Here is an 18,624-nt window from a genome sequence, read left to right as displayed (position 1 = left end):
AAAAGTAAAAAAGAAAAACCAAAAATAACAACGCAAACGCTTGTTTTAACCACGTTTCTTGATAAACATAATGAAAAGAAACAAACACTATAGCCAAATTCCGAGCTTCCTTCACTTTCGTCTTCCCATATCGAAAGGATTAATAATACTGTGCTTGATAAATATCTACGCGTGTTAGAAGATAATGAAAAATCTATTAGTAAATATTCACGTTGAGCAAATCAAAAAGAAATATTTATTTGCTAAAATTTGTCTGCTGTTTAAAATTTAACAAAAAAAAAAACAAAGGCACTGAACTAACCTTTTTCAATCCAACTTCTAAGCTCCGATATTTTCGAAAAAATTACTTCCTTCTTTTATTTCGTTTCACAATTAGTGACGACACTAATACTCAAATATATTTTATAAATATTTCTTTGGCAATTAACGAACGCTTTAAATAACGATTAGAATAAAATAAATACTTTCCCGAGGGTGGTACGTACTCAGTCACGAATGAAACGATATTTTAAATCTTATCGTATAAGGGGTGAAAAAGATCAAAAACGATTCGCTCGAGTTAAAACAAGTTCCAGAGGCATAATGTTCTAAGCATAAAAGAAAAGATAAAATATAATAAAATGAAACAAGAAAAAACTAAACGAGAAAATACGTCAAGAATTTTAATAATAACTTCGAATAAAAATTAAAAAAAAAAATATAATAAAAAAAGAACAAACAAACAATGTGGTGTGTATAATAAAATAACGTTGCGAGATGTTAATGAGTGAAATATTACAAATATTTATGTTTCTATATTGTAATAACATTTATGTATAAGAGTTATTATAATGCAAGAATATAAATATTAATTGTCCAGTTGATGAAATCTTAAAGCTTTAGTTCTTGTACGAAAAAAAAAAAACAAAAACAAAAAACAATATTCCACCATAGGACGAGGAATAAGAAGGGGAGAACAAACGAGAAGAATATTCGTCTCTAAGGTAAATATAGTATTTATTATTTAACATTCATTGTTAACGTAAATTGCAAACTTCTACATTGTAGAAAATACATTGTATAGAAATAGATTTTGTTGCTAGTCTTTTAAACCCTGCCTTAAAGGGACGTGTAGAGAGTCGTGCAATTGCGTGAACATATACGTGGCACTATACAAAATTAAAAAAAGTGCCATCTACTATAATTTTAAAGATGTTATATAGATATTGTTTTAAAGATAGTAGTTACAATAGGACACTTTGATATTTCGTTAGAATCATTTCGTTTCTAGTTCTAATTATATATGTGTTTCCCTTTTTATTTCGGGCCAGTTATATTCGACGCTAAAGCATATTTGTTTGAGAAGAAAAAAAAAATAAAAATGAATTAATTACATCCTTTATATAAATGTATCTTTCACCCTGCCTAAAAGGGATAAAATAAGTTAGTCATGCTTCAGTGCTCGCCTAAATCCTTCTTGCATCAGGGCCATTGGCACGCGCATTTCTTTTTTTATCGATTTCGTGCGTGCGATATATTTTCTTTAATAACGCTTAATAATAATCGTTATATAATCTTTTGTCGTTCATATTGCACCCTGCCTCAAAGGGATGAGAAGATGTTTTTATTAATCGTCTAACGTTCTCGCTTTCTCTCTGTCGTTCTATCGTTCTCAATTTGGTTTTTTTCTTTTTTCATGTAAATTCGAATAAATCAATCTTTTATTTTCGATTCTCGGAGAACGCAAGACGATAAATAAATATACTTTACGATTAATATTAATCTATCAGTCTCACTCACTTATTAAACCCTGCCTAAAAGGGACAAAAAGATGGTCATGCGCATTTGCTCTATTTAATGATGGGGGCCCAGCTAAACACACTATTGAAATATTCGCTACTTTCTCAAAAAATCGATAAACAATTGTCTTATATATTTCGAATTTTTTTCAAAAAGTCGAGAATATTTCAAATTCCCATTATACACGGCCGAGATTGCCCAGATTATCAAAATATTTGAATAAAACAAGTTTAGAGTTTCTAAACTTGAATTTATAATTAGAAATTCATTCGATTTGATAACATACTTGAGTTTTTAACGTTTAAACTACCATAAATTGTTATTTTGACAATCTCGTAACTTCTATCGAAGCCGTTTTTTCGAATGGAATATAAGGGCCCTTAACTTAACAATTAATTACAAATCTAATATATATTCTTAAAATACTAACAATTAAAACACGGATTTTCAAAATCGATCGATATTTCGTAACATTTTGTTGCAAATTTTTCTTCCCCTCTAATAAAAAACAAATCGTAAAGTCAAAAGTTTCCATGTATGATTTTAATCGATGGCCTAACCAGATAATTCAATTTTCACATGTTAATTTTGTTATCTTCCTCGTGGAGCTTATCTTATCAATTTTAAAATCGATCAAACGTAATGAATTACTAATTAATCGTATCGCACAAATATTTGTGCCGAATCTTAATATGTGCGTGACCATCGACTTGTATTTTTCTCTGTCTTTTTAAAAACTTAATTTATAATGTTAATATAAATCTCCTGTTGTTTCTTTTTTTTAGCATTAATTTTATTCTTATTGCAATTAAGTTCCTCCTGTATTTCAAACAAAGATTTTCCTTTTGTTTCCGGTACGAGTAACATTATGAAAATGATACCAATAAAACTACTTACAGCGAACCATCCAAATGCGCTATAAATTCCAACGGCATCGGATATAACTTGATAAAGCTTCGACACGATGAATGCCAAAAGTGAAGCCCAAAGGTTCACCAAAGAGACAGTTTTACCTTTCACATTGGTTGGAAATAATTCGCCCAACATCATGTAGGGCAGTGGACTCAATCCCAACGCGATTATCAATTCGTAGAACATAACGGAAGCGTGAAGTACCCATCCGTATCCGGTGATGTCGATTAATAAATAAAATTTGAAAAAATAGAAAACAGCAGCGATCGTTAATGAGACACCAGCAAGTAAAGTGGTAATTAGAAGTAAGGGCCTTCTGCCAACTTGATCAACTAGAAGAGCTGCACCTAACCCTGCGACCAATTGCAGTAAACTCAAGACGATGACAGCAACCCCGGCAGAAAGACCATTATCAGCTTCTTGAAGAATTTCCTGAGTATAAGATTCTATTGCGGCAATACCACTGAATTGTAGGATCAATTGAAGACCAAAACTGACCAAAATGGCTCGCCTATTTCCACGAGTATTGAAAAAATTCCAAGAGTGAACTTTATCGCTGAGATCTCGTATAACTGTCTTTTGCATTTGGTCCATGTCCTCATCCAACTCTTCCTCCGTCGAATTTCGTTTGAGTTGTTTCAGACTTTTCATAGCTTTCTTTTGTTGGTTCTTCATTACTAAATAATAAGGTGACTCGGGCATCCATACGAATGATATAAAAAATGTGATTGATATGAGAATACAAGCGTAGGATAGCATCTCGTAAGATACAAATGGGCCAATCACATGAGCGTAAAGCTCACCAAATGTTACCATTAATTTTATAAACGATCCTAAAGATCCTCTGATCTCTTTATCCGCGATTTCACCGATATACATTGGACAGACAACGTAAACAATACCTTGACCAATTCCACTGATGAAACGAGAGGCATACAAAACGTAAGGATTCCAAGCAATAATAATCAAGATCCATCCAATGGTCAGAGGTAAAGCAGCTATCAATAAACTACTTTTCCGTCCTAACCAATCCACTATAAATGCAGCTATAATATTACCCGGTATAGACCCTAACAAGTAGAAGGAAGCTATCCAAGAAGCATCATCCGACGTGATTTCTACGTGAGATTCCGGAGATTTTAATGTTGGTAATGTTGGTGATGTCCAACCAATGTGAGAGCCCGCCGATGCCAATGATAAGGTGGCTAGTGATACCAAAAATGACTTCACTTTTTATTTTCAACAATTAGGCTAATTGTTAATAATTTTAAATTAGTCAATTTTATATAAGTCAAATTATTTACCTGTAATCGCTGCCAAATATTGAGACCATCTTTTAGCTCGCGATTTGTTCATCTCTTTTATTTCTTCTTTTTAAACGACTGAAAATAATCAATCGGATTTTATTTATAATCCTAAACAATAGGCTTATTAAGAATAATACCTTTTTAACAAATATGAATTTTTTTTCTATACATTATGTACAATTATTATTTTGCCATTGATAATGTCAATAAAAAGGATGCTTACAGAGATTGGAAATGAAACCAGCTAATGCCACCTGAACGACCGAGAAAGCTAATAGATGCTTCGTCCTTTAGCGCATTTCAGACGAAATAAGAGAGCATTCAAATGATTGTACATTTTATACAATACTTTATCAGCGAATCTCTTATCGGTAACGAATCTTCCCCACTTGTGTTATAGGCCGAATATTTTTTTATACGCTATTCTAGAATAAAATAAGGAAAAACTGCAATCTACTATTTCGTTGATAAAAATATAGCACTAATTCAAATAGACGTTGCATAGATTGTCAGTTTATTTGTCATAACTAATTTTAGAATCGTTATCATTGTTATCAAGGTATCTGTCCGCTTAAAATATTACACCTGAACTTAAACAATTTTTTTCCTTATTAATATTGGAAGGTAAGTCAAAGTTTTTGGCAACTGTACGCAGTAACATTTACATTTACTATATATGCAAATGACTATCGTATAATTGCATCTAATTTTGCACAATTTGCTAATAAAAATATAAATTTATAATTCAATATTGACGTAAAATATAACATGAATTCACGAAATTGTTATGTTTCGATCAATGTTTTATCTATTTCGATGTGAAACCACGAGTTTGATTTCCATTAACAACGTCTGTAAAAAATCCTAGTTACATCAATTATAATTAAACATTGTTTCTTGATCGTCCGTGATAAATTCATCTCGTAAAATTCTTCCTTATCAATTTCGTCAACAAATTTTAAGTAAGACAACAATATTATCGTATGCAAAAGTGACATGGTATTTGGATATATGTATTGTATTCGATGTATTTAAATGCATACATCAAAATTTCCTATTCCTACGAGAGAAAGAGAGACCTAATGAAGAAAAAAAGGAACGCATTTGCAACTGCGTCTTATCAGAAAGTACATTAAAATGCATAGTAAATAATATCAACAACCGTCATACTAAATCCTCTAAACAGAAGTCTCATACGAAATACAAATTTCTAATACATAGTGACAATGTATGAAAACTGAATAAATAAAAAATAATCTCATGAGATGCTTATTACGTAGATAGATTGGAGAAAGAAATAATAAATATTATCTGTAAAAATGTACCTATTTTAAAATTTAATGATCGGTATATATTTTATTTAAAAAAGAAAAGAAAAAAAGTAAAAAAATATGTATATTGAATATATAAAAAAAAAATCAGTTATAATGATTAATATATATGATTATATATATATATATATATATATAATAAGTATAGTTATTATTATATTTGAAAAGAAATAAAATGAAAGAAATAATAAAGGTAGTCATAGTAATAGAAATTTTGTTTTACGCGCGTCTAACGGGAGTCGCAAAAGTCGAGATATCGATCGCCCTCACCTAAAAAATTCCTATGTTCCTGAGCAGTGCACGTAGTGATATGCTCTCACAAGCTACTTGCCACAATTGGATAATCTTTCGATGAAGAAGGTCGAACGATAACAAACGAAACGAAACGAAAGGCTTATTTCGTAAATACTTTCTCATAAGTTATTCAAACCTATTGACAAGTGATAACGTTTATCGATAATTAAGTAAATTTTAATTACAAGTTCACGTGTAACTTTGTCTAATCGGTCGGAAATTGACCGAGTCCAAAGATGTGTGGTGGTTTTACGTGTTCGAAAAATGCGCTAACAGCCTTAAATATACTTTACATTGTAAGTTTAATCTTTCATATGTGTACGGATTTTTTTTTTAATAATTAGAGAATAATGTTATTAAATTAAAATATGCTTTAATACAATTTGACACGTTTCCGGGTTTAAATAAATATTTAGAATTAGACTGATAACATTACCATGAAATTTATTAAAAGTCTATAGTAATGGTAAATTCTATTAATTAATTCTCTTGAAATTTTGTGCCTGGTCCAAACATATTTTTTAATAATGACACACTGATAAGATAGCTTTAGATGTCACACATTATATATATACTCTCATTTATTGGTACAAATAATTTTCCATGCAAGTGTTGTTACTTATCATAATCGTCAGATGACTTTCGAATTAGTCCAATTAAACAAACAGATAGTAACCAAAGTTCAAATTCTTATTTGTACTTTATCTTTTAACTCATATAAAATTGATATTCTTAAAAATTATTATCTATCGAAAAGATTTTATTTTTGTTTGTATATATTTTAGGTCGTTGCATTTATTTTAATTGGAGTCGCAGTTTATGGAAGAGCATCAGCTTTAGTCACCAATCTTCCTATAATTGGGGGAATTTTAGCCTGTGGAGTAATACTCATTCTCATTTCCATTCTCGGGCTAATTGGTGCTGTGAAACATCATCAAGTTTTATTATTCTTTGTATCCTTTTTCCAAAAAACATTATAGCAGAAGAAAGTGACTTGCAAATAAGTGTTAATTTTTCTTAATTGTATATTACAGTATATGCTTATCTTGTTCCTTCTGTTTTTGATTCAATTCAGCATTGCTTGCGCCTGTCTTGCTGTTAACGCCAAACAACAAGAACAACTTGCTGAACAAGTATTTTTAATCTTTCCTAATACTATATTGTTTTGTAACATGTTTATTTTATATATATTCCATATTTGTATATATTTTTTAGGGATGGAGACGAGTTGGAGATGATTTACGTGCTAAAGTAGAAGAAACCTTCCACTGCTGTGGATTTAATGATACCGTTATTGAAACAGATCCCTTGGCATGCCATGATACAAATGTAAGTATATCAAACCTTGCACTATAACTATATGTGATACTCGTGATACGCTTTATGAACCAAGCATAACAAGCATGAGTCCTACACAAAAATATGAAATGCACCTCTGTGTATAAATCATAACACTAGCGACTCGATGAACCGGTTCAAAATCTAATTTTATCTAACACTTAATATTTATTTTTTTCTATAGAGAACTTGCTGTCCTTACTCAGACCGCGAATGCACCAATCGATGTCCATTATGTATGCAAAAGTTGCAATCTACAATTGATTATGCTTTCAAACTCTGTGGTAGTATAGGATTATTTTTCAGTTTTACAGAGGTAAGACAATGAATCTATTATATGTTATCTATTTTAAATATTACATTTTAAATGAAGATAATTGAGAGAGAGAGAGAGAGAGAGAGAGAAAGAGAGAAAGAAAGAGAGAGAGAGAGAGAGAGAGAAAGAGAGAAAGAAAGAGAGAGAGAGAGAGAGAGAGAAAGAGAGAAAGAAAGAGAGAGAGAGAAAGAGAGAGAAAGAGAGAGAGAGAGAGAAAGAGAGAGAGAGAGAAAGAGAGAGAAAGAGAGAGAGAGAGAGAAATGCAATGTTGTTGTTTAAAATCATCTGAATTTTATAAAAGATTTGTATCGTCTCATATATCCTAATAATATAACGCATATTTTTCCTAAAATTAAATCACATTATTATAATGAAGACTCATGTCATCTAATGCTTATGTATATGCCCATTACAGTTTGTTGGTGTTTGGTTGACCGTGCGGTACAGGAACCAGAAAGATCCGCGAGCTAATCCTAGTGCTTTTCTCTAGTCTAACACCATCGCCATGTCCTCTATCTCCTCATATGACCCTCCTAATAGATGGTGGGTTGTATCATAATGTTGATTGTGTTCCTTGTTAATTTAGTCTTATTGTTTTCTTGCATTATTCAAAAAGAAAAAAAAAATCATTATATTAAACTATTTTCTCTTGTGCATAATTAAATAATTTGTTTGACTTCTTTCAGGTGATCGCAGCTTTTCTAGCAAAGCATTTTAAAAATCAGCTGGATCCGCAACAAAAAGCTACAAGAGCTGCATTTTCCCAACTAAATTATCTTTATTAATATGACTTCACCAAATTATTTATTTACGTGCACTTTTATTTCCTTTGTAGAACAGCGACACCAGATCTGGGAATATTGGAATCTCGCTTTATACCCATAATTGATAGAAAATACATGATTATCATCTAAGAGCCAGAGAACAAATTTTTATTTATCTATTTAAAGGAAGAGATAAAAAGAAGAATCGTTTCCTAGTTCATAATACTCCTAAAATTCTACAATATTCTAAGTATATATATAAGAGTGAACAATTTTACAAAATTATTGATTCTACAACATGTGTTACATAATCGTTTACACTAAAATGCTTATTATAAGCTTGAACATACTGTGTGGCTTATTGTTGAATAGACTGGATTAGGTACATTTTCTTAAACACATTTTTAATGAAATTATTGTGCATTCCTTTTTTTTTTTTCTTATATTATTGCATCACAAATATATATATGTAGAATTCTTTAAATGATATATTTCCAGACTTTCATAAAATTGTGTAATAAGTATCATTTATATGCAACTTAAATTTTCCTCTGCCATATTATTTTTAAGCAAGTTAAATACGTATCAGTATTTCTTTGTTATTGTTTATAATTAAAGTATGATTTATTTTTTCTAAAGCTAGGAAAAAACCAAATGTTTTTTACTTTTTAATATATCATTACGTTGTTTCTAACGTATTTTAAAATTGAAACAATCTTATTTTAAATTTTTCATGAAAAAAAATTGTGAACAAAATTAAAAGTCTTCCTTTACATCAAAATCGATGAATTAAGTGAATTCTTTTTATTACATTGATTTGCAACAACTTGCATTAATTTTGTTCTGTATATAATATATGGGCAAGTTAAATGTTTCCTATGGTTTATATTATTTAATATAAATTCTAACAAATATCTATTTATTTCATTGTTTATAAATTAAGTAAATTAATTTTGAGAAAAAATGTAAAATATCAATGATAGAATTACTATTAAAAATTTAATATAATTTATAACACGTTACTATGCGTTTAATTCTAATAATCATAATAGATATGCGTAATTATAATAATGTAAGAATATCCGATAGTTTCACGAAATGCATAATCGATTTTTTATAATAGGTGATAGTATATTTAACATTGCTTAAAAATGTATTTAAAATAATATAGATTGTATAAAAATAATTTAGATAGTAAATTTAAGTGCTTTTTTATTTGCGAATAAGCTATTAATATTTATTTTTTTTAAATTGCTTAGTTTTATTATCCTCATTTATATTGCGTGAAGTATATTATATATATTTTAATTGTAAATCTTGCTTAAAATCAAATTGTTAACTAAACAATTTTCCGGATGTGAAACGATGGTAAATTAATTTAAAACCAATTTAGCAACATTACACGTAAAGTATAAGAGTAAGTTTATGATAAGAAAGAAAAAATAGTAAAAAATCTACTATCCAGAGTTATGAAAATATTTACTCGAGTAAAAATAATCGCCAAATGAAAAAGTTTGAGAAGTCTTGTGCTAGTTAATATTTCAAACATATATAAAATATTAAAATTATTATATAATTATAATAATAATAATAAGATATATATCTTAAAAACGATTATATTTAAGAACATTTGCCTATGTTTATAAATTCCAAGATTAAATACCGAAAGTACTATCTTTTTTTTTATAGTTAATTCTAATATTCTTTTTACTATTTTAAATTTTGTTACATTTACTTTTTATACTTGTTAAAAAAAATTTCATTTTTATGTTAAAAGTATGAAACTGTCGAATCAAATGTTAGCTACCAGAAACCCTCAAATATCTTGAATAAAATTGAAAAAGTAATTGTTGATCAGAAATTGTAATGTTAAATAATGATCAAACAATCACATTACTGTCTATATAAATCAAATTAGCATTTTTAATATAAATTTCACATTTATATAATATGAGTATAGTGTAATGCACATTATTTAAAAGATGTATTAACAATAAAGTATTTAATATACCTGCGATAAATTAGTAAGAATACAACATAAAATATCAACTCAATTTAATTAATAAATTTTAAGGCTGCTTATTACCCCTAATATAAATAAATAAATAATTTTTGATGATAATCTAATCAGTATTTTGTTTCATTTGAACGAATAAACGTCTCAACTTTCTTTAATCATATAGTCTTGAATAATTCTTATTTTTCATTGAATTGTATAAACTAATGAAACAAACAATAGAATAAACAGTTTTTATAAGTTATTACAGAAAACAAATTACACATGTGCTCGGCAATAACTTATTACAATAATTACAACCAATAGCTCGTGTCGATTAGGACCTTTCATCCTCGGCACGATTGAGCACTCGTGGGTCTTCGGAAACGGTTACCTCCTCGTGGTTAGACCCGGGCAATGGTATTTTACTTTCAGTATAATGTTTAACATATTTTATATATGTTATACATTCCATTGCAAGTAAAATCCAGCCAAAGACCGCTTTCCATAAACATTATAATTGTAATCAGTTTCTTTTACATACCTAATTAATATCATATCCCTATTCCTTTCCCTCTCCTTGGTTCCTTCTATCCATTTAATACAAAGAAACTAATTACTTTATATTTTTTACTTTTTTTTTTTTATTTATTTACTACTTTTATATTTTTACATATCATTTAGCAATGATATGCTATTGGAACGTTAATACATTATTAGAGCGCTAATAATACACTATTAGATCTAATAAGATCGTCATTAATAGTATTAAATATGTGTAAAAGGTGTTAGTATAGAAGTAACTCTATGCGTAAAAGGGAGAGTAAAATAAGACATAAAATGAATGTATTTGAAGCTGCTTTTTTACTTATTTACGTTTTACATTTCTAAAGATAGATTTTGATTTATTTATTAATATTTAGATGATTTAATAAGTATATGTATGTGTGCATGTTTATATTAGTTCTTTGATTTAATATAATTTTTTAAATAATTTTTAAATGTATCTCTCTCTCTCTCTCTCTCTCTCCCTCTCTCTCTCTCTCTCTCTCCCTCTCTCTTTCTCTCCCTCTCTCTTTCTCTCTCTCTCTCTTTCTCTCTCTCTCTCTCTCTCNCTCTCTCTCTCTCTCTCTCTCCCTCTCTCTTTCTCTCCCTCTCTCTTTCTCTCTCTCTCTCTTTCTCTCTCTCTCTCTCTCTCAAATTTTTGGATAAACCAAATTACAATATATGTATACATATTAAAACATCATTAAGAAGTATTAATTTTAGAAGCCTAGAATATATCGCACATATAAATGTTTTTAATTCATTTCTGGCAATTTATTCTTATGTGGACAGTGTTTCACAATGTATAATTAATTAATTCAAACGGACGTTAAACAACACGTGCGTTCGCATCGCCATCTGAAACAGTAAAGTCATAAAAATAAACACCAATCAGAATGAAGCATTGAACCTAGTACTCATTTGATTGGTTCTAATTGATATATAATTTCATTCTTTTTCATATGATTGTTCATCATAATAATTGGCTACAGTAATTGGTATTACGCGATTTAAATAAGATTCAAAATTGTTTTTACGAATTTTCCGGCATTTAAAAAATGTCAATATGAGTAAGATTCTTCAGAGTTCTGGTGGTGTTCAAAGGAGCGACGTTTATATATCATTCTTAGTAAGATTTAAAATTATTATTTCTTAAATAACTTTTAAAATGTGTATTTAATACTTTTTAATAATCTTAAAATTTATTATCTAAATTTTATTTTAAGTTATTTTTGTTCATACGTTTTTATATAGTATATAAATAAGTGTGTGTTAGTTACTATTCATTACAAAAAATATGAAATATATAAGGTAATTGTATATTTCGTATTAATTGTATATAAAATCTTTAAAGGTTATATATATATATATATATATATATATATATATATATATATGATACGTTGACTGTGCATATATAAGATTATAAGAATATCTATTTTATAAACTACATATTTCAACATTTTACACTTATCTAGTAGGAATAATAAGAAAATTAAATATGCTTAGGTAGTAGGTAGATCAGCATTATGTGAACATCTATCGGATGGACTTCACAAGAGAGCGAAGGAAAAAAACTGGTACATAGAAGTACACAAATGCGAATCCATATCAGAAGTGTTGGAGAACAACATTTCTATGTGCATTGATTTCATCATCTTTGTATTTGACTCATTAATGTCTGCATCGATAGACTGGGTAAATGATTTTATTCATTCAATATCTTCTTTATCATTAAACTCATAGTTATTATTTTTCAATCTTATCTTAGATCGAGACAAATATAGGTCTAATAGATGAACATTTCATAATATCTGGTGCTTGTTGTTTGGTGCATGATAACAGCACATTAGATATAATGAGTTTTGTATTTCATAATTTAAAAGAAATACGCAAGAAATATAACATTCGATTTTTATCTGCCAAGATTTCTGTAAGTTTCTATGTCAAATGATTATTTATATATTTCTTCTTAGATCAATTTTATAATTAAAGATTAATTTGTCTTTTCAGGATCCTAATAGATTTAATGAATTAGAAAACAGAATATTAGCTTTAGCATCGACAGTGTTAGGATTAGAAAGTCAAATACCTACAGTAATAAATACGCCTTGGAATAATTACAGCATTGATTGAATAATATTGTATATCTACATATATCTATACATTCGTTTCTACGTGTTTTATAATATAACCTCTTTTAATGGCATGATTTCAATCTGTTTTACTAAGTTTTCTGTCATTGGATATTGAATTTTTATTTGCAGAACAGTACCATCTAGTGGACTCATCCATGTACTAGCATGATAACCAATCGGATCGAAATAAAATTGGTAAAATGTTTACCAACTGAATAAATGATAATTTATGTTAATAATTTCTAAGATTCAACGTGCACATTCTGTATAAAATTTATTCAAGTTGATTTTATGACGAATGTTACCATACATTTGATGTTACAATTTCTATTCGTGCTTGTTTATCAACGTTATAACATAAATTTAAAATCTTAAGTGTTATTCAATAATTAAATAAAAAAACAAGTGATTGCCGTCCACATTGTTTATGAATATATAGTTTGAAAAATCTTTTAAATAATATTTTCATTACTTTAATTCAAAGAAAAATATATACACATACATATACATATTTTTGTTGTGATGGATAATATGTAATATATAGACATATATATTTCTTAGGATATTAATATATCATTTCTAAAATGAAAAGAACTACAAATAAATGTCAAGCATACGTGTCGAGCGTGGAAGACAGCGAGAATGAAAGCGATGAAACAGAATGTAGTATTGGTAGTAATTCCACAGCCGGTACTCATCGTAGTGATACACCAACTCGTAATGCTCGCTATAAAAGGAAAGGAAGACGAAGAAGTAAGACAGCAAAGAGTAAACCTTGCAATGACAAACAGCTTTACAAATTTTGTTGTAGTATAAAAGAAGATCACGGTCAACCGCTCTTTGGAGTACAATTTAATCATCACTTGAAAGGAGATCAACCGTTAATGTTTGCTTCTGTAGGAGGAACTCGAGTAAGCATTTATGAATGTCCGCCAAATGGTAACATTAAATTACGTCAATGTTATACCGATCCTGATTCAGAAGAAATTTTTTATACGTGTACTTGGACTTACGACGATAATCAAAAACCATTATTAGCTGTGGCAGGATCTCGAGGAGTTATAAGAGTAATTAGTACAGTATCCATGACTTGTATCAAACATTACATAGGTCATGGTCATGCAATAAACGAATTGAAAACTCATCCTAAAGATTGCAACATATTACTATCTGCATCTAAGGATCACGCATTGAGATTATGGAATATTAAGTCGGATGTATGTATAGCAATTTTTGGTGGTGTAGAAGGCCATAGAGATGAAGTATTAAGTGCAGATTTTGACATATTGGGTCAGCGAATTATTTCATGTGGAATGGATCATGCTTTGAAACTGTGGTCGTTAACCAAGCCGAATATGAAGGCAGCTATTGATCAGTCATATCATTCTAATCTTAGTAGAAATGGAAGACCATTTGACTCTATACTTCAACATTTTCCAGACTTCACGACACGTGATGTACATCGCAATTATGTTGATTGTGTTAAGTGGTATGGCGACTTTATTTTAAGCAAATCTTGTGAGAATTGTATTGTATGTTGGAAACCAGGACGTCTTGAAAATGATAAATTAAATAATGGAGAAACAAGTGCTACTGTTTTACATCGTTTCGAATTCAAAGAGTGTGATATTTGGTTTATTAGATTTTCTATGGATTTTATGCAAAGTACTATAGCTTTAGGAAATCAAATTGGTAAAACATATGTATGGGACTTGGAAGTTGATGAACCTGGTCAAGCACGTTGTTGGACTCTAATAAATCCACGTTGTAATGCAGCAATACGACAAACTAGCTTAAGTCGAGATGGCAAAGTACTATTGTGTGTTTGCGACGATGCTACCATATGGAGATGGAATCGTGAAAGTCGTGACAATCGTGAAAATGTAACTAATAATTAACTATTTAAAAAAAAACCTATCATTAGAACTCATTATGATTCGAAGAAACATATTAATTTAGTACATATTTTATACATAAACAATACATGGCATTTGTAACAATTTTACAATTATATTAATAATTCAACCATATAATTATGACATTTCATATTTTTTGTGTGTACAATCCATTATAAACTTATTCCAGAATAAGTTAATCCTTAATAAAGAATTTATTTTTTTAATTATAGCTAAAACTATATTAAATTAATGTTTTTTGTATTTTCTAAAAAGAATATCTTATATGTATATAACATTGATATTTTTACTTTTTATATTAATTGTATGTTTAAAATGGATTAAAATTTGTTTAATTATGAAATGTAAAGAACTTTTTATTGATAAAATATGTTTTTATTGAAGATAGTTGGTTTGAAAAAATTCTGTTTCTTGAATCATTATTGATTTTCGCGCCATTGGGTAGTTCTGCATGTATTTTATTTGATAATGTTGGTACCTCTTATTTTACACGTATAAACTACCATTGTTCTTTTTACAGTAGTTCACTTCATCATATTAAAATAAATTTGTGGTGGAAATTACAAATATTTAATGATTAGTTAAAAATAATAACATCGTTATTTTAACATACATATATATATATTTATCAACCTATAGTTATTGTGAACTCTACAAGAGTTATTCACAATGGTAAATTATTATTTTATTAAATAATTACTTTTTATAAACATTTATATATAAAATAAATATTTTATGTTAATGAAGTAAAAAGTTAAAACACCAATAATATCTAAATTAGTATTATAGAAGTAAAACATTTACAAACGTATATGTGTATTTGACATTGTAATATTATGTTTAATCAAATTCAATTTATGTTAGTTTAAATTAAAAATTGTATATAACCACTTTTTATGAAGTTAATATATTAACTGTAATTATTATAGTTGTATCGTTGTCATACTAGATAAATTCAATATTTTGTACGCAATGTCAAAGTCAGTCATTGGATATCCACGCATCAATTATATATTTTATTAAATGAAATAATTCTTTTCAGCATGGTCGTGTTAAGGTTCGCACAACAGCTGAACAAGAGGAGATTCAAAAGAAAAAAAAAGCTAAGAAATTAGCCGAGTATAAGATTGCTATGACCGAGATATTTAAAAAGGTTGTTTTTAATTTTTATATTAAATAATTAAAATGTTCTTGAATATTTTAAATATTAGAAATAATCTATCGTCATGTTAATAAAGTATTTTTATTCTACTCGAACAACTTGTTTATCAAATTAGAAATGCTTGATTTTGTTAGATACAAAGCAATTAAATTTTAATCTTCTTTTCAATTTAGAGGGAAGAAAAAATATGGGATGACGATATGTTATTTCTGACGGAGAAAGTCCTTTTAGAAAATTCAGATATTCATACATTGTGGAACATACGTCGGGAAGCGTTTCAAAATAATAATCGGTAAGATAAATATAAAATTAAAAGATTATTATCAATATATATCGAAAGAAATATATAAAATTAAAAGATTATTATCAATATATATCGAAAGAAATATATTCATTTAAAATATAGGAACGAAGAAAATTATACAAACATACTTGAAAAAGAGTTAACGTTGACTGAAAATTGTTTAAGAAATAATCCTAAGTCTTATAGCGTGTGGCATCAAAGATGGTGGGTAATGGAACATTTACAAAAACCTGATTGGATTAAAGAATTAACGTTATGTACAAAATGTCTTAATCTAGATGAAAGAAATTGTAAGTGTTGCATAAAAGAATTGTTTATTTAAAAATATTAACGTTTATGTATAACGATATATTCTTTATTTTGATTCACTTCAGTTCATTGTTGGGATTATAGAAAATACGTGGTAGAGAAAGCAGGAATATCTGATCACGCAGAATATGAATATTCTACGACTAAAATATTAAAGAATTTTTCTAATTACTCGTCGTGGCATTACAGAAGTAAAGTTCTTACTAAATTATTTTCTAGCGATTCCCAAGAAATACCAATTACACGAAAGAAATGGGAAGAAGGTAAATATATTAAGCTCATAAGATGTTTCTTATGATTCTATTGAATAATAATTAAAAATCTAACAACTCCATCGATATTATTTAGAACTTGATCTAGTTAGAGATGCAACGTTTACGGATCCTAATGATACGAGTGCATGGTTTTATCAGAGATGGCTTTTAGATGATTATAAACCTAAATCTCATTGCATATTATGGAGATCTCGTGTTACAACTGACACAGTCGACGTTGTATTTGATAATGAAATATCTGGATTGTCTGAAAATATTTCATTATTTATTGATAATAATAAAATAGATATTCAATGGAGATCGTACACGGAAAAAAGATTTTCTAAAGTATGGACTGGTATATTATCTATTCCACTAGAGAATTTAAGCGATTTAAAAAACGTTTGCATTAATGTCCAAGATAAAGAATATCAATTTAATTATTCGCATCAAGAAAGTGCATGGATATATAAAAATAATTTGCCAATTAATGAGAATCATAACAAAGAACAATTGCAATATCAATTAGTAAGTTACAAACAGTTAGCACAAATGGAACCAAGTAATAAATGGGTTATATTAGTTGGTATCTTTCTTATGAAAAAACTTGATTTTACTCGTTTTTATGAAACTATACTGGAAGACGTAAATACATTATACAATCTTGATACTCTACGTTCATATTATTATAAGGATTTACGTAAGCATATAATAAAATATTCTGTGTAAAAGCTATAAAAATTATCCAAATATCTCAATGATCTATATTTCATTTGTAGGTTGCCAATATATAGTGGAATATATGTTTTCAAAACTGTGGGGAACAGAGAAAGATTTAGAAATATATAAAAAGATTGATTTAAGCGAATTATCTTTAACAAAGCTTCACAATAATCAATATTTTGCATTTTTTGATGAAGTAAGTCTTAATGAAAACGAATTAGCAAACTCATTGCATCAATTCTCAACTTTACAATATTGTAAAAAGTTAGATTTATCTCGTAATAAGATTAAGTCACTGAAATATTTTCCTACATTAAGTAATTTAGAGTTCTTATCTTTACGGTCTAACGAAATATCAGATATAAATGAAATAGTAGATCTCATAAAAAGACAGGATAAGTTAATGACATTAGATTTAAAGGATAATCCTGTTTATGATTCTTATAATGATAAGGATGAGATTTTAAAAATTCTTAAAGAAGACAATGCTAATTCGAAAATATCCATATTATAGAAAATATATCAATATTTTCAAGTGAGTTTTAATGGAAAATTATATTTCTTTAAAATATGTATGTAAATTTAAGATAAATATTTAAAATTATTTTTTAAAAGAATTTAATTTCACTTGAAATTATATTTTAATAATAAAAATATACAAATTTAGTTTTCAGTTATGAATTTACCGTAGGAACGCTGGCAAGGAACCTTAACAGCAGAAAAAAATGAATAAGTGCTCTCAATTGCACACTATTTTCTCAATCAAAATCCATAATTCCTCATTTTATTAATTAATTATTTAATTAATTATTAATAATTGATAATATAAAAATTGTTTGTCCTATTTTTAAGCAAAGCAACGAAGTTTGCAACAGCAGATAAAATGAATAAGTGCTCTTAATTGCACACTATTTGCTCAACTTTATTTTATCAAATATTTTTTATTTATCGTTAATTAGTGGAAAATAATTATGAAATGGCGACGTCATGAGTCGAAGATATGTTATACACATGCGCAACCACAAATTCAAGGCGCAAGCACACTTGGAAAAAAATGAAAGTAAAGGTAGTATACCTGCAGGGGATATATTTAAAGTAGATTTCCAAAGTAACAACCTATAAGGTAGCGAAAAGAAATAAGTTAATCGTTCATAATGTATAAACAATAGGTAAATATTATTACTAAGTTTACTCTTAGGGAAGTTGTTTTTTTGGACGGGTTTAATTAAGATGAA

General features: G+C 28.1%; 4 protein-coding genes across 6 annotated transcripts; 3 read left to right on the top strand and 1 right to left on the bottom strand.

The window, feature by feature from the left end:
- Positions 1 to 2,547: 2,547 nt before the first annotated feature.
- LOC106789327 (facilitated trehalose transporter Tret1-like) lies at positions 2,548 to 4,052 on the bottom strand (the record flags this gene model as incomplete). The annotated part of the gene is made up of 2 exons (XM_014753441.1): positions 3,996 to 4,052; positions 2,548 to 3,896 (listed from the first exon to the last, which is right to left on the bottom strand). Coding segments are annotated over exons 1-2 (1,401 nt in total), but the record flags the coding sequence as incomplete, so codon positions are not given.
- Positions 4,053 to 5,607: 1,555 nt separating this feature from the next.
- Positions 5,608 to 8,187, top strand: LOC106789325 (tetraspanin-13). The gene is made up of 7 exons (XM_014753438.1): positions 5,608 to 5,919; positions 6,409 to 6,576; positions 6,658 to 6,756; positions 6,839 to 6,952; positions 7,146 to 7,277; positions 7,693 to 7,820; positions 7,964 to 8,187. Exons 1-6 carry the CDS (start codon positions 5,860 to 5,862, stop codon positions 7,765 to 7,767), a joined length of 648 nt encoding a protein of 215 aa, XP_014608924.1. The 5' UTR covers positions 5,608 to 5,859; the 3' UTR covers positions 7,768 to 7,820; positions 7,964 to 8,187.
- Positions 8,188 to 11,462: 3,275 nt separating this feature from the next.
- LOC106789326 lies at positions 11,463 to 13,159 on the top strand. Of its 2 annotated transcripts, XM_014753440.1 has the most exons (5): positions 11,463 to 11,712; positions 12,093 to 12,281; positions 12,355 to 12,516; positions 12,597 to 12,727; positions 12,851 to 12,947. In XM_014753440.1, the coding sequence occupies exons 1-4, from the start codon at positions 11,650 to 11,652 to the stop codon at positions 12,717 to 12,719; spliced, it is 537 nt and encodes a 178-aa protein (XP_014608926.1). In that variant the 5' UTR covers positions 11,463 to 11,649; the 3' UTR covers positions 12,720 to 12,727; positions 12,851 to 12,947. The 2 variants fall into 2 exon arrangements, with proteins under 2 accessions (XP_014608926.1, XP_014608925.1); XM_014753439.1 differs by having other exon boundaries at positions 12,597 to 13,159.
- LOC106789323 (geranylgeranyl transferase type-2 subunit alpha-like) lies at positions 12,827 to 17,929 on the top strand. Of its 2 annotated transcripts, none has more exons than XM_014753436.1 (8): positions 12,827 to 12,916; positions 13,283 to 14,604; positions 15,680 to 15,790; positions 15,973 to 16,091; positions 16,206 to 16,393; positions 16,478 to 16,675; positions 16,761 to 17,366; positions 17,446 to 17,929. In XM_014753436.1, exons 2-8 carry the CDS (start codon positions 13,306 to 13,308, stop codon positions 17,901 to 17,903), a joined length of 2,979 nt encoding a protein of 992 aa, XP_014608922.1. In that variant the 5' UTR covers positions 12,827 to 12,916; positions 13,283 to 13,305; the 3' UTR covers positions 17,904 to 17,929. The 2 variants fall into 2 exon arrangements, with proteins under 2 accessions (XP_014608922.1, XP_014608923.1); XM_014753437.1 differs by lacking the exon at positions 12,827 to 12,916 and having other exon boundaries at positions 13,232 to 13,474; positions 13,533 to 14,604.
- Positions 17,930 to 18,624: the final 695 nt, after the last annotated feature.

The sequence above is a fragment of the Polistes canadensis genome, unplaced genomic scaffold (assembly GCF_001313835.1).
Source record: "Polistes canadensis isolate GaletaPanama2010 unplaced genomic scaffold, ASM131383v1 scaffold_177, whole genome shotgun sequence".
NCBI classification, from domain to species: Eukaryota; Metazoa; Arthropoda; class Insecta; order Hymenoptera; family Vespidae; genus Polistes; species Polistes canadensis.
This window is presented reverse-complemented; position numbering and strand designations above follow the sequence as displayed.